The 13,089-nt window shown below is 42.1% G+C and overlaps 1 protein-coding gene across 3 annotated transcripts in view; it reads right to left on the reverse strand.

Moving 5' to 3' along the window:
- Window positions 1–690: 690 nt before the first annotated feature.
- The window catches only part of OPTN (optineurin), a 42,233-nt gene continuing 29,834 nt past the window's right edge, over window positions 691–13,089 (reverse strand). For 2 of the 3 annotated variants that reach the window (XM_077758497.1, XM_077758498.1), the window contains exons 9-14: window positions 12,855–13,004; window positions 12,387–12,480; window positions 9,147–9,305; window positions 7,176–7,306; window positions 6,247–6,329; window positions 691–1,944 (exon numbers count right to left, since the gene is read on the reverse strand). In XM_077758497.1, coding sequence (XP_077614623.1) covers window positions 1,817–1,944; window positions 6,247–6,329; window positions 7,176–7,306; window positions 9,147–9,305; window positions 12,387–12,480; window positions 12,855–13,004 — 745 coding nt within the window. In that variant the 3' untranslated portion in view covers window positions 691–1,816. The remainder of the gene's footprint in view (window positions 1,945–6,246; window positions 6,330–7,175; window positions 7,307–9,146; window positions 9,306–12,386; window positions 12,481–12,854; window positions 13,005–13,089) is intronic. The other variant, XM_077758499.1, reaches the window with a different exon arrangement.

Genomic DNA, 13,089 nt, shown 5'->3' on the forward strand with positions numbered 1-13,089 from the left:
AGATCAAAAGTACTTTAAAATACAATATTTGAAGTGTTAACATTATAAAATTAGTTAGCTATAAAATTTTCATTGGCTTATTCTTATTTCTTTCCAGTTCCCATTTTTCTCTTGCTCCCATTCAGCCACACTTCGAGAACAGGGTGGATAGAGCTGGCCCCCGAAGAGGGGCCGACATTCTGATGAGGTGTGGTTATCTGGTTACATGAAACGAGGCCTCTGAAGAGGTTAAATTATTTAGAGAAGGCATGCACAGAATTTACAAACTGTTTACCACACTGTTTGATTCTCTCAGTGGAGGAGTTTTACTTTAAGTGGACTTTTTGAACTTGCCTTCATTTGCAATCCTTTTAATTATCCAGCAAACAATTTGATCACAGGCTTAATAAGCCCACTTCACACGGTTACTTCAGAGCTGGGATCAGCTTAATATTTTTACTTGAACAACATAAAAAGATAGTCTCTTAACTTAAATGTGAAACCATTTGGGTTGCTTTTCTATTTAAGATACTATAGAAGTCTATTTCCTCTAATATAAAATAGTAAGAAGCTTAAACTAGAAACTATAAATAAGAAATTAAAAATGAAAATTTCATGGTTATTTTAGAAATGTCTTTAAGAAGCATTCTCTATGGACTGACATGAGGAAATCTAAGTTACTGGTGAATCTGTGCAGTGCGATCCTTGGCATGAAGACAGAATTAGTTGTTTTTATTCCTGGTTTAAAAAACATAGAGTCACACACACGCGCGCGCGCGCCCAAGTATTAAATCAAGTCTAATTTTCTTCTGAATGTTTTAGGATACAGACACACAAGGACACTGTTTACTTTTATGACTGGTCCAATATTAGCTAATCTTGGTAAACTGTAGGTTTACAAAATATGGCAAATCTCTGTTTTTTCACCTCCTTAGCAAGAATAATTTCTAATTCAAATAAATACTAGCCTCTAGTAAAGGGATTTGTATATGTGCATAGAATTAGCAAAACAGATATGAATTAGTATTATGCCTCTATGAAGCTGAATATGGAAAATACAGCCTATGAAATTGGCCAATCATATATGAACAATGTGAAAGATTAAAAAACAAAATTGTATTTTGCAAGACCTATTTTTGTGTTTATGAGTATACAGCTTGACCCAGGAAAATCAAAAGACAGCTGTTCTTTTTTAGAAATAAACTACTGTACAAACACATATACCTGCAGCACAACAGAACCAGCGACCCTAATGTATCTACTTCACACATACCAATACACTGTCACTTGTCCCGATGATCAAGTAAGAGCCCACAGTGCTCGTATGAAAAGAGCCATATCAACTTTGGTACAATTACTGTGGCTGCAATAAAACTACAACATACACACAGCCCCGTACAGATGTGTTGTAAATGGAGAAAAATAACAATATAATTTATTTTACAATGATAACTTTTCTTGATTAAATCTGTAATCACTTCATTTTTCCTGACTCCTTAAAAGGTTCTGAAAGTTTATCTGTGAAGCCTTTTCCATTGATTATATTTACCCTGTCCCATGATGTCACACACTTATTAACTGCATGAACAGTTCAGCTCACATACATGGAACATAAAAAAATAAAATAAAATAAAGCATCTATCAGAAGAGTGCATGTTAAGGATTCTAAGGGAATCCACAAAAAAATGTCCTACCTAGAACATATTGATTTTCTTTCTCCTAAAATAAGCATAATGAGGCAAAATGTTTGAGTGAAAACAAATTATGCAAAAGCACAACTCTTGGAGGAAAAAATCTGATATTTACCAAAAATTTGGGGGCAGTGGGATGTGAACACTTAAATGATGCAGTCCATCACATGGATCTGTAGCGTGTCTATGTCGGGTAGAACTTCTCCACATTTGGGGCACGAATGAATTGGAATATTCCGCTGTTGCTGCTGCCGCCAGTTTGTATCCTCAGCTCCTGAAAACAAGCATTGAATGAAATGTTATTCCATTTCTTCCATGCTGCAAGTGGCTTTGTTTATTTGATTTTACTAACAGTTAATTTTAACATCCATTAAACTTTGCAACTGGTACCCAATGGGGAGGGAATACAGGTTCTTTTTGGGGACGTGGTCTTTAACTTAATAAATCTACAGACACACGGAAATCTGCCCACATAGTACCTGCTCTCCTATTACTGTAGGTTTTGGGCTCTAGTCCAGGTTGTTAGTATGTGAAAAAATGTGATTTCAGTTCTAGGTGCAGAATAATACATGTTCTAATATAAATAGGAATATTTGAGAGAAGAAACGAGGTAGATAAGGACACGAGCTAAAGACGAGAGAAGGTGGAGGAAATAATGAGTGGCACAGAGAGGTTTCCTAGAACAATAAGAACCCTCTCAGAAGCAGAGGTAATAATCATGTTCATTCTGCCCATGCATCTGAGCACCTGAGAGGTAGATGAGAGGGGTACAGAAATGAAGGGGATTTGGGGAGAGAAAAGTGACAGCTGGGGTGCGTAAGGGGAGGGCCACACTGTGCCACATGAGGCAGATTAGCAGGAGGACAAAAAAGGCACCAGCCTCAGACTGCTCTGTGCAAAAGAGCCCCTCATGAGACCCACCGCACCTGAGAGGAGCTTTACGCACATCTAAGGGCTTCCCAGGCAAAGTAAGTGGGGAGCAAAAGGGGAAGAATGGGTTGTGTCATTCTGTCCAATTTTAGACCTGGCCCAAGGTTCAAGTCTAAATATAAGAATGCTAAGCAGGTCCCACATGCAAACTGATCAACGCTGGAAAGGACTTTTGGCTCCCAAGGCATCTCCTTGATCTGACCTTTCCGGACCAGTGCAAACCATTTTGGTCTCAGAACTTTCAATCAGGCCCCAAAATGTTTGCTTTGGAAGCTGATCGTGGAGGTGACCTTTAACATGGTTATCTGCTTCTGACCATATTATTTGAACTGAATAACATGGAGACTATGATAGTCTGTTCAGTGAACTTTAGAAGCACCGTTGCACAGAAATACTGCTCACAAGCCATGACTTCCAGAAGCAGGGGTCTTTCTAATGGTCTCATGGTCTTAAGTCAGTAGTCAGTAAACTTTTTGTGTAGGCTGCAGTTTGTTAACCCTTGCTCTAGAGGGTAACAGGCCACTTATTGGGGACCGTTGATTTTTCATTTTATTTTATTTATTTATTTTTTTTTTAAATTTTTTTATTTATTTCTAGGAGAGAGAGAGAGACAGCATGAGCAGGGGAGGGTCAGAGAGAGAGGGAGTCACAGACTGAAACAGGCTCCAGGCTCTGAGCTGGCAGTCAGCACAGAGCCCGACGCGGGGCTCAAACCCACGAACCGCGAGATCATGACCCAAGTGAAAGTCGGACGCTTAACCGACTAAGCCACCCAGGCGCCCCGATTTTTCATTTTAAACTTGACTTCATCCACCTTTGCCTTTCCTTTTGTCCTGGTCTAGGTTTCGAGACTCAGACTTGGGCTGTCGTATGAGGCTGTTAACAGGTTCCCGCTACCTCCTGGCTCTTTGCTATAAACTACACTTAGTTTTCATTGTTAACACATCACACTCCTCTGCCTTTGACCTTTTATTCTCATACCATACCTACTGAAATCCTAGCTTCAAGGTCAACCTTAAAGTCAGGCCTTTTTAAGGCCTTTCTCTGCTTCCCTGCCCCCAGAGACCACCTTCCTCTGACCTTCAGCAGTGTCATCTGTTACTTAAATATTATCTTGTTTTGGGCGCCTGGGTGGCTCAGTTAGTTAAGCGACGGACTTCGGCTCAGGTCATGATCTCACGGATCGTGGGTTCAAGCCCCACGTTCGGCTCTGTGCTGACAGCCAGCTCAGAGCCTGGAGCCTGTTTCAGATTCTGTGTCTCCTTCGCTCTCTGACCCTCCCCTGCTCACGCTGTCTTTCTCTCTCAGAAATAAATAAAAAAAACATTAAAAAAATATTATCTTGTTTTATGACTCCATCTTTTTATGCACACATCCTGTCTCTCCAACCAGACCATCAGCCGCCACGGACCTGACCATGCACCTATGTGTTCCCTCATGCTCAGCTGAGTGGCCCAGACCAGGGCAGATGCTTTGCCGGCCACGGGTGACCACAATGATGAAAGAGAGTGAAGAGGGGCTACTGTCTAAGGCAGCTTTGTTAGGAAGCTAAAAAAAAATAGTAATAAAAATAAAATAAAAATCTGAAGACAGTCTGTGGAATATTACATTATAGAAGACAAGAAGCTTATTAGGATAATCATGAATAAATGTGATGATTTTTAGACTGTAAGTCAAAGAATGTCTGGTTTTTTTGTTTTTTAACTTTTTTAATGTTTTATTTATTTCTGAGAGAGAGAGAGACAGCGTGAGCAGGGGAGGGGCAGAGAGAGAGAGGGAGACACAGAATCTGAAACAGGCTCCAGGCTCTGAGCTAGCTGTCAGCACAGAGCCTGACATGGGGCTCGAACCCATGAACCATGAGATCATGACCTGAGCCGAAGTCAGACACTCAACCGACTGAGCCACCCAGACGCCCCTGTTCTTTTTTTTGTTTTTGTTTTTTAACATAAACAGGCATTTGCCTTATTTAATTATGACCAAAGAAACCCTCCTCTAAGAAATCCAGGTGTGAGAGACTGTCCTTTTGGACCCATGACAATGTTGCACTTTTGACATCAGAGGTATCTGGGTGTTCGTGGGGTATTTAAATCAGATTAGAGAAGAGGTCTGGTGGTGTTCAAGTGGGTAGACGCAGCTTTGAGAGATGAACACAGCTTCACCCTACGATGTTCAACATGCCTGAGGCTAATGTTCATGTCAGTCTGTGCGCTACCTCCGCGGATACCCCATGAATGCTCTGTTGATTTTTAACCTGAATTACTACCTCTAACATCACTTTATTTTTTTCCTATAAAAGAGCTTTGGTTGGGGGGACAGGGGAAGATGGGAGGTAAAAGGGACACTCAGGGAAATTTCCCCAAGACTGAGCAGGTGATGATAATATAGTGACACTGCTTCCCTGCTGCTGCTGATGTTAGGATGTTTCAGTAACCGGTTGGTATGTGGAAGGGACTCAGACTGGTCCACCATTAAAAAAATGTTAAAAAGCCAGTTTTATGTGAAATTTAGGATAGCTTCCTAAACCCAGATTCTTTTTGAGTGGCACTGCTACTAACTTTTTGTCTACCTCTGTCAGTTTTCAATCCCTTGAATTCTTTTTTTTTTTTTCATCTCTAGACTCCAGGACAATCCTTCCCTTTCAGTGATGTGCTACAACACAGGGGTTTACTAATCATTAAAAAACATGAGTACAGTGTATGAAAACCGTGTAATAAACACAGCACTGTGTTTTAATAAGTGTCTTTTAATAAGTAACAAACACAGCACTTTATAAGTGTCAAGACCGATTTCACTCAGGCAACTGAAATCGGGATGTGACACATAATTAGAGGATAACCTATGACATGCAGTACCGTGTAGTGGTTAAGAGTCAGAAGACCTCGGGTTGTTCCATGTCTAGTTCAGCCCCTAACCTTGTCTTCTGGAAGATTGTGAAAATATATAACTCATGGAATTTTGTGAGGATCACACGTATGAAGTGATCAGGGCTGTGCTCGTGCACAGTAAACGCAGTAAATGCTAACACTATGATGTGCATAACACCAGGCAATGGGCGAAGAGTCAAGCTCTGGGAGAGCTTATGCAACACAACACCTAGATACATATTTAGAACACATCGATAATTATAATATAAGACAGCAGATGAGTCCAACAAGAGGAACAAAGCACTTTGGAAATTCAGGAGGGAAGAGGTTACATTCTGTTAGAATCACGAAGATAGTATTTGAAGTGGGTTCTACAGACGAGGTAGGAGTTCACTGAAAAGGGACAAAAGAGGGACAGGGACTTGAGTGAGAGAAGGACACCACGTAACCAAGTGTGTGCAGGTATACAAGCCTAGGACAAGTTCAAGGAACAGGGAGTGATTCTGTTGGCTAATAGCTGTAGGGAATTCGAGGGGGAGAAGGTTAAAAGCTAGGCTATGCCAGGCTTTAACTGCCAGCATGAAGAGAGTCTGGTGTCTGGATTCAGTCTGTAATGGATGAAGAATAGCGTACTGTGGGATAAGACTGCAGGGTGCTGTATTTTTCACAGCGTGATCTCAGATTCATTGTGTAGAATGTAGTGAAATTGTCTTCAAGCATTTTCTTCATAGAATAGTTACCCGCTGGAGCCTGAAAACCTACAGTCACATGGGACTTACCTCTCTGAACGAGGTAGGCCTGCTGGTCCGGGTCACTTGTTCTGGCCCCATGACGGCTCTGCATCTCCATCAAGGACTGCCTACTGGGATGAAAAGCGACACTACAGTAATGTCTAAAGCCCTGAAGTATGACAATATTAAGCACACATTCAAGAGCAATACAGGGGAAAAAAAGAGCCAAAAAAATGCAAGGTTCATAAAAACCAAAATTTAAGGATTAACTTGAGTTTGAAATATTATTGGCACTAGCACAGTGTAGTAAAAGAAAATAACAATTAAGATAAAAAAAATCAGTAAATAACCAAACTGTCTATTGATAAGGAAATGGATTAGAAAAAAGTGGCATATTTCTAAAACAAGACACTATAGGGCAATTAAGGAGAATGAAATAAATCTGTATACACACACACACACACACACACAGTTTGAATTCCCAGTGTTCCATAAAGCAAGCTGCAAAACAATACCTAGTGATCATTTTTTTTTCTTTTTAGAGAGAAAGAGAGAGTGCATGATGGTGAGGGGTGGAGGGAGAGAGAATCTCAAGCAGGCTCCATGCCCAGTATGAGCCCAACATGGGGCTTGATCTCACAACTGTGAGATCATGACCTGAGCAGAAATCAAGAGTTGGAGGCTTAGCAGACTGGGCCCCCCAGGTGCCCCCACAAACACATTACCAACTTGCTTAAAGTGTTAAGAATATTTACCCCGACAGCGGCAGGATGGGACTTGGAAATGCACAGGCCCGAGAGCAAGGAACTCCTCAGGTTCACGCAAGATGCCGTCAGGCCTTGTTGTAAATCAGGCTGAGTGTCGGGGACGCAACCAAGTGAAGTGGGCCCACAGTACTTCATGCAGCTCGACTGGAGAAGTACCCCTGACGGCCACCTGCGCCCCAGGTGCGAGCCCCGAGCCCTCCTTCCCCTCACCTGCCTCCGTCTTCAAAAGTGTTATTCTCTTTCAGCAGAATTGCCAGCTGCAAAGCCAGCTGCTCCTTTTCTTCATGTATCTTTTCTCTTGCCTCTCTTTCAGCATGGAAGTCAGAGCAGTAAACCTCCATCTGTAAGAAGGTAAAAGACTCAGGAGTTACCGCCTGGATGGATGTGGATGCTCCACAGTCATCCAGGGACCAGGCGCAGAGGGGATGCTGCCTCCTGGGATGCACCTTGTAAGTCACAGGTGTATCTCCCTGCTGGAGACCAGGGTGGCGACCACGAACTTGCAACTACCTTCAGACAGGAGACAAGCTGTGTGTTTGTGTGCACTTTAGACAATTAGGAACTGGCAATGACACTGAGGTAGGTGGTTTAAACACTGCATGTACCATTCATGAAAATTCTCTGATCTTTAAAAAAACATTTTTTAATGTTTGTTTATTTTTGAGAGAGAGAGGGACAGAGTGTGAACAGGGGGAAGGGCAAAGAGAGAGGGAGACATAGAATTGGAAGCAGGCTCCAGGCTCTGAGCTGTCACCCCTGTCGAACCCATGAACCACAAGATCATGACCTGAGCTGAAGTCAGATGCTTAACCCACTGAGCCACCCAGGCGCCCCAAAATTCTCTGATCTTTTTTAAAAAAAATAATATTCAGGCTTAGCTTAAGGTAGTACATGGTTCATTTACTCTGTCAGGTATGTTTATGAAGGCTGGCCTTAAGTTAAATTTTAAGTAATAATAGTAAATAGATTGTATTTATTGAATTTCAAACATGTACAAGGCACCTATATTGGGTGCCTATATTCCTATCTTATTTCACCTTATCAAAAATCCTGGGAATGTAGCATTGCTATGCTCCTTTTACACTTACAAGTTTAATAGCTCTTAATCTTGGTACTGGTCAAACCAGCACTTGAACCTGGGCTGAAGCCCAGACGTCCAGAGTGGTAGCCAGCCTCCAAGACGGCTCCGGTGACCCTCACCTCTGGGTATTCATCCCTGTATGTGGTCCCCTCCCACAATGAGTAGGGCCAGCCCACATAAGCACCAGGGCACCGCAGCAATGACAGTGTGTGGCTTCTGAGACTAGGTCACGAAAGATGCTGTGGCTTCTGCCTCGTTCTCTCCTGGGTTACGTGCAGTGGGAGAAGCCAGCTCTCCTGTCAGGAGGGTGCTCAATGGCCTTGTGGAGAGGCCCAGGGGTTGAGGAACTGAAGCTCCCCACCCCCAGCCCCGTGAGGGAGCCAGCTTGCAAGTGGATCTTCCGCTCCATCCTGCGTGCAGCCTCTGACAGGCCCTGAGCCAGACTCACCCTGCTAACCCATTCCTGGATGCCCGACCCATAGAAATGCTGTGGGGTAACAAATGCCTGCCATCATTTTAGCTGCTAAATCGGAGGGTAATATCTTAACCTAGAAACATAACTATTATACCATCATAGCAATTTCTTCACTGTTACAAAATTATAAAGTAAAAACAACTACTTAACAGAGAAATGCCCATTACTCTAATACCAGTTTTTTTAACTTTCTATATTTAAAAGTAGGTTTTCTCCCCCAAATTTTATGGTTTCATTGTATGGTTTGGTGCACTTCCCACACGTGATACACTTCAATAAAATTTAAAAAAATATACCTTGGTGGAAAGAACATAAAATCCAAAAATATACTTGAAACACTAACACTTTCCCATTTGAGGATGTGATCGGGGTTGGCCTGAGTTCGTGTCTTCGGACGTGGCTGATGTGAGCCCATGATTGGGGTTGGCTGACTGAGTCCGTGTCTGGGGACGTGGCTGACGTGAGCCCACGATCGGGGGCGGCTGACTGAGTCCGTGTCTGGGGACGTGGCTGACGTGAGCCCACGATCGGGGGCGGCTGACTGAGTCCGTGTCTGGGGACGTGGCTGACGTGAGCCCACGATCGGGGTCGGCTGACTGAGTTCGTGTCTGGGGACGTGGCTTACCTGAGCCCTCAGAACAGCCATGGTTTCCAGGTCCTCCTCCTGCCTGGCGATGGTCTGCTTCATCTCGTCCATCTGCAGCTGCTTGGAAGCCAGGGCCTTCTCCGCCAGCTCCAGTTTTCCGCTCAGTTCTTGCAGTACCACCTTATCCACCTTTTCTGACTGAAAGAGAGGTTTATTCTAGAAACAGTTGTGAAATAATTCAAACTATTTTAGTAAAATAGGGAATGAAATTTTAATTTGTTTTTAAATGACTCGCTCTGAACTGTTGCGTTAATTAGCAATGGTAACTTACTAAGAAAGTTGTATTCGTTTAACTTACAGCTTGCAAATGATAATTTCTTTTTTTTATTTCTTTTTTTTTGAGAGAGAGAGAGAGAGAGAGAGAGAGACAGTGTGAATGGGGGAGGGGCAGAGATAGACAATCCCAAGCAGGCTCCACACTGTCAGCACGGAGCCTGATGTGGAGCCTGAACTCATGAACTGTGAGATCGTGACCTGAGCTGAAATCAAGAGTCAGTCGCTTAATCGATGGAGCCACCTAGGTATCCTGCAAATTATAATTTCTTAATTTAAAACAATTGAAAACAACACTAAAATAAGGGAAATAATAACAAATCCTGATCTCAGTGACACTGTAACTTGCTGATACTGTTACTTTTCCCACCGACCTTCCTCTTACTTGGTGAAGTCAGTGGAAAAGAAACTTGTTTAAGTTAAAAACTGACCCCATCATACCTATCAGAATGGCCAGGACATGGAGAAAGGGGAACCTTGTGCACTCTCGGTGGAAATGTACACTGGGGCAGCCTCTTTGGAAAAGTGTATGAAAGTTCCTCAAAAACTTAGAAATAGAACTGCTGTATGATCCAGCGATTCCACTTCTGTGTATGGACCCAAAGAAAACAAAAATACTAATTCAAAAAGATCTATCCTCTTCTGTTTCTACAGCACTATTTATAATAGCCAAGATATGGAATCAACCCAGGTGTCCATAGGTAGATGAATGGATGTGGAAGAAGCGGTGTGTATACATGTGGTGTGTATATATGTATACACACAATGGAATATTACTCAGACATAAGAAGACTGAAATGACATTTGTGACAATATGGATGGACCAAGAGGGTATTACGTTAAGTGAAGTAAGTTAGAGAAACAGACAAATACCATATGATTTCACTTGGATGTGGAATCTAAAAAAACAAAACAAATGCACAAACAAATCAGAAACTCATGAATACAGAGAACGAACTGGTGGTTGCCAGTGGAGACGGAAACAGGACGATGGGCGAAATAGGTGAAGGGGGAGAAATAGGTGAAGGGGGTCAAGAGGTACAGACTTCTGGTTGCAAAGTAAATAAGTCAAGGGAAAGCACAGGACAGCATAGGGGATACCGCGGGGGTTAGAACAATGCAGAGGTTAGAGGCACTGACTCCTGCATAGTCACAAATCTATGTCACTTAACTTCTGACTCCCCAGAAACTTAACTAGTAATAGCCTGTGGGTGACTAGAAGCCATACTGATAATTTAGTTGGTTAACACATATTTTGTATGTTATGTGAGTTATATACTATATTCTTACAATAAAGTGAGCTAGAGAAAAGAAAATGTTATTAGGAAAATCATAAAGAAGAAAAAATACATTTATAGTACTGTATTTCAAAAAATATGCATATTTGGGGGTGCCTGGGTGGCTCACTTGGTTGAGTGTCCGACCTCGGCTCAGGTCATGATCTCATGGTCTGTGAGTTCGAGCCCCACATCAGGCTTGTTGCTGTCACCACAGAGCCCACTTCAGATCCTCTGTCCCTTTCTCTCTGTCCCTTGCTTGTGCTTTCTCAAAAATAAACACTTAAAAAATTTTTTAAAAAGAAATAAAAAAGTTGCACATTAAGTGGACCTGTGCAAACTCTTTTTGTTCAAGGGTCAACTGTACAGTCAATACTATTGTAATAACTTTGTATGGTGACAGACGGTAACTACAGTTATGAGCATTTCATAATATATATAAATATCAAATCACGATGAAAACTAATCTGACATCCTATGTCAACTATACTTTAATTAAAAATAAATACATAGGGGCACCTGGGTGGCTCAATCAGCTTAGTGTTTGACTCTTGATTTTGGCTCCGGTCATGATCTCATGGTTTGTGGGTTTGAGCCCGGCATTGGACTCTCCGCTGACAGCATGAAGCCTGCTTGGGATTCTGTCTCCTCCTTTCTCTGGCCCTCCCCCACTCGCTCTCTGTCTCTTAAAAAATAAATTAAAATGAAAAACATTAAAAAATAAATAAGTAATGGGGCGTCTGGGTGGCTCAGTTGGTTAAGTGTCTAACTTCAGCTCAGGTCATGATCTCGCAGTTCATGGGTTCGAGCCTCGCATCAGCTTCTGTGCTGGTTGGCAGCTCAGAGCCTGGAGCCTGTTTCAGATTCTGTGTGTCTCTGCCCCTCCCCCGCTCACCCTCTGTCTCTGTCTCACAAATAAATAAAAACTATAAAAAAAATTTTTTTTAATTAAAAAAAATCAAAAAATTTTACTAGGTCCTCGAGAGGAACAATATTCTATTAAGAAAAATGAAAAACAGAGTACATTTATAAGCATATAAACTCAAATACCCCTTCTAATCCAAAGCTCCCATGATCTGTACTCATTTATCCCGGCTTTCTTCAAGTAAAACCGACAATGCTGTAAGATATTTAAAGTGAAGAATGTGACGGTTTGATATGTATATGCAGCATGAAAGAGCTCCCCCAACCAGGTTAATGCATCCATCACCTCACATATCTACCCATGTGTAAACTGCCACATCATGCTGGCATTATGCTAATGGAAGCTGCCGTCAGGTGAGTCCAGAGTCTCAAGGTCACTGACAGTAGCAAGGAAGCCCAGTGACAGCTCCATGGAGATGACCTCTCCAGTGGCAGCCAGTGGTCTCATTGTGCCCTGCTCCCGTGGGAGCCCATGCTGGTGGCTGTCCTATAGCCCTGCCCGCTGTTAGAAATGCTAAAAGCTTACTCCCCAACTGTAGGCCTCAGCCCACCACGAAGCACATTATGCACAGGCAGAACACCAGCAGTCACAGGTAGTCGGGCGCAAGTAATCAATGATAAGATGAAAAACAACCTCTGAAACCAGACTCAGTTAAAGATTAACAATGACTTTACATATAACAATGTTTAATTAACACTTTCTTTTTGTTATGAGGCTACGAAAGTAATTTTTTTCTAGGGGTACCTCTTTCCTTTTTAGTTCCTCGATCATTTTCAGTGAATTATTGTATTCTTGAAGAAGCTTGTTATGTGTCATCTGGAGAGTGGCTAACTTGGACCTATTGAAAAAGACATCAAGAAATGGCATCTTGGGGGAGATAGCCTAAAAACTTAGTCTTGCTTTCCAACCGCCTTCTGAACACTCAACTAGCAAATTCTTCTCTTCTACCTTTGCCATCCCACCACCTGCTAGCATTTTCTGACTCTCAAAGAAAACAATCTTTCACCGCCCCCCCCCCAAAATCAAGATAGATTACAAGTCACTTCAGTAATAATTATAATAAAACAAATGTTATCTCCTCAGAAAAATCTCCCGGTGCTCCTTCAAATACATAAAAGAGAAACATTTATAATGTCTTCTCAAATCCTATTTCCATCTGATAAAAGTGCTATTCTATTTTCTTCCAGTAGTCATTTGGCTGTGGCTACTCACTTTTCGTCTTCAGTTTTTGCTCGCTCCATTTTGATTTCTGAGCGCATGCTTTCCACTTGTAGCTCCAACTTTTTGTTGTTATAAACAAGCTCTTGCTTTTCACTCAGCTCTGAGGGGGTTGCAGAATTCTTCCTTTCAAGGGCCTGACATCTAGGAAAGATCAATATTTCATAAGGATGAATGACACTCCTTCATTTCTCAGTGGCTCTCAAATCCCAAGACTTAGGTACCAAAT

Source organism: Crocuta crocuta, unplaced genomic scaffold (genome assembly GCF_008692635.1).
Source record: "Crocuta crocuta isolate KB4526 unplaced genomic scaffold, BGI_CrCroc_1.0 scaffold32, whole genome shotgun sequence".
Taxonomy (NCBI): domain Eukaryota; kingdom Metazoa; phylum Chordata; class Mammalia; order Carnivora; family Hyaenidae; genus Crocuta; species Crocuta crocuta.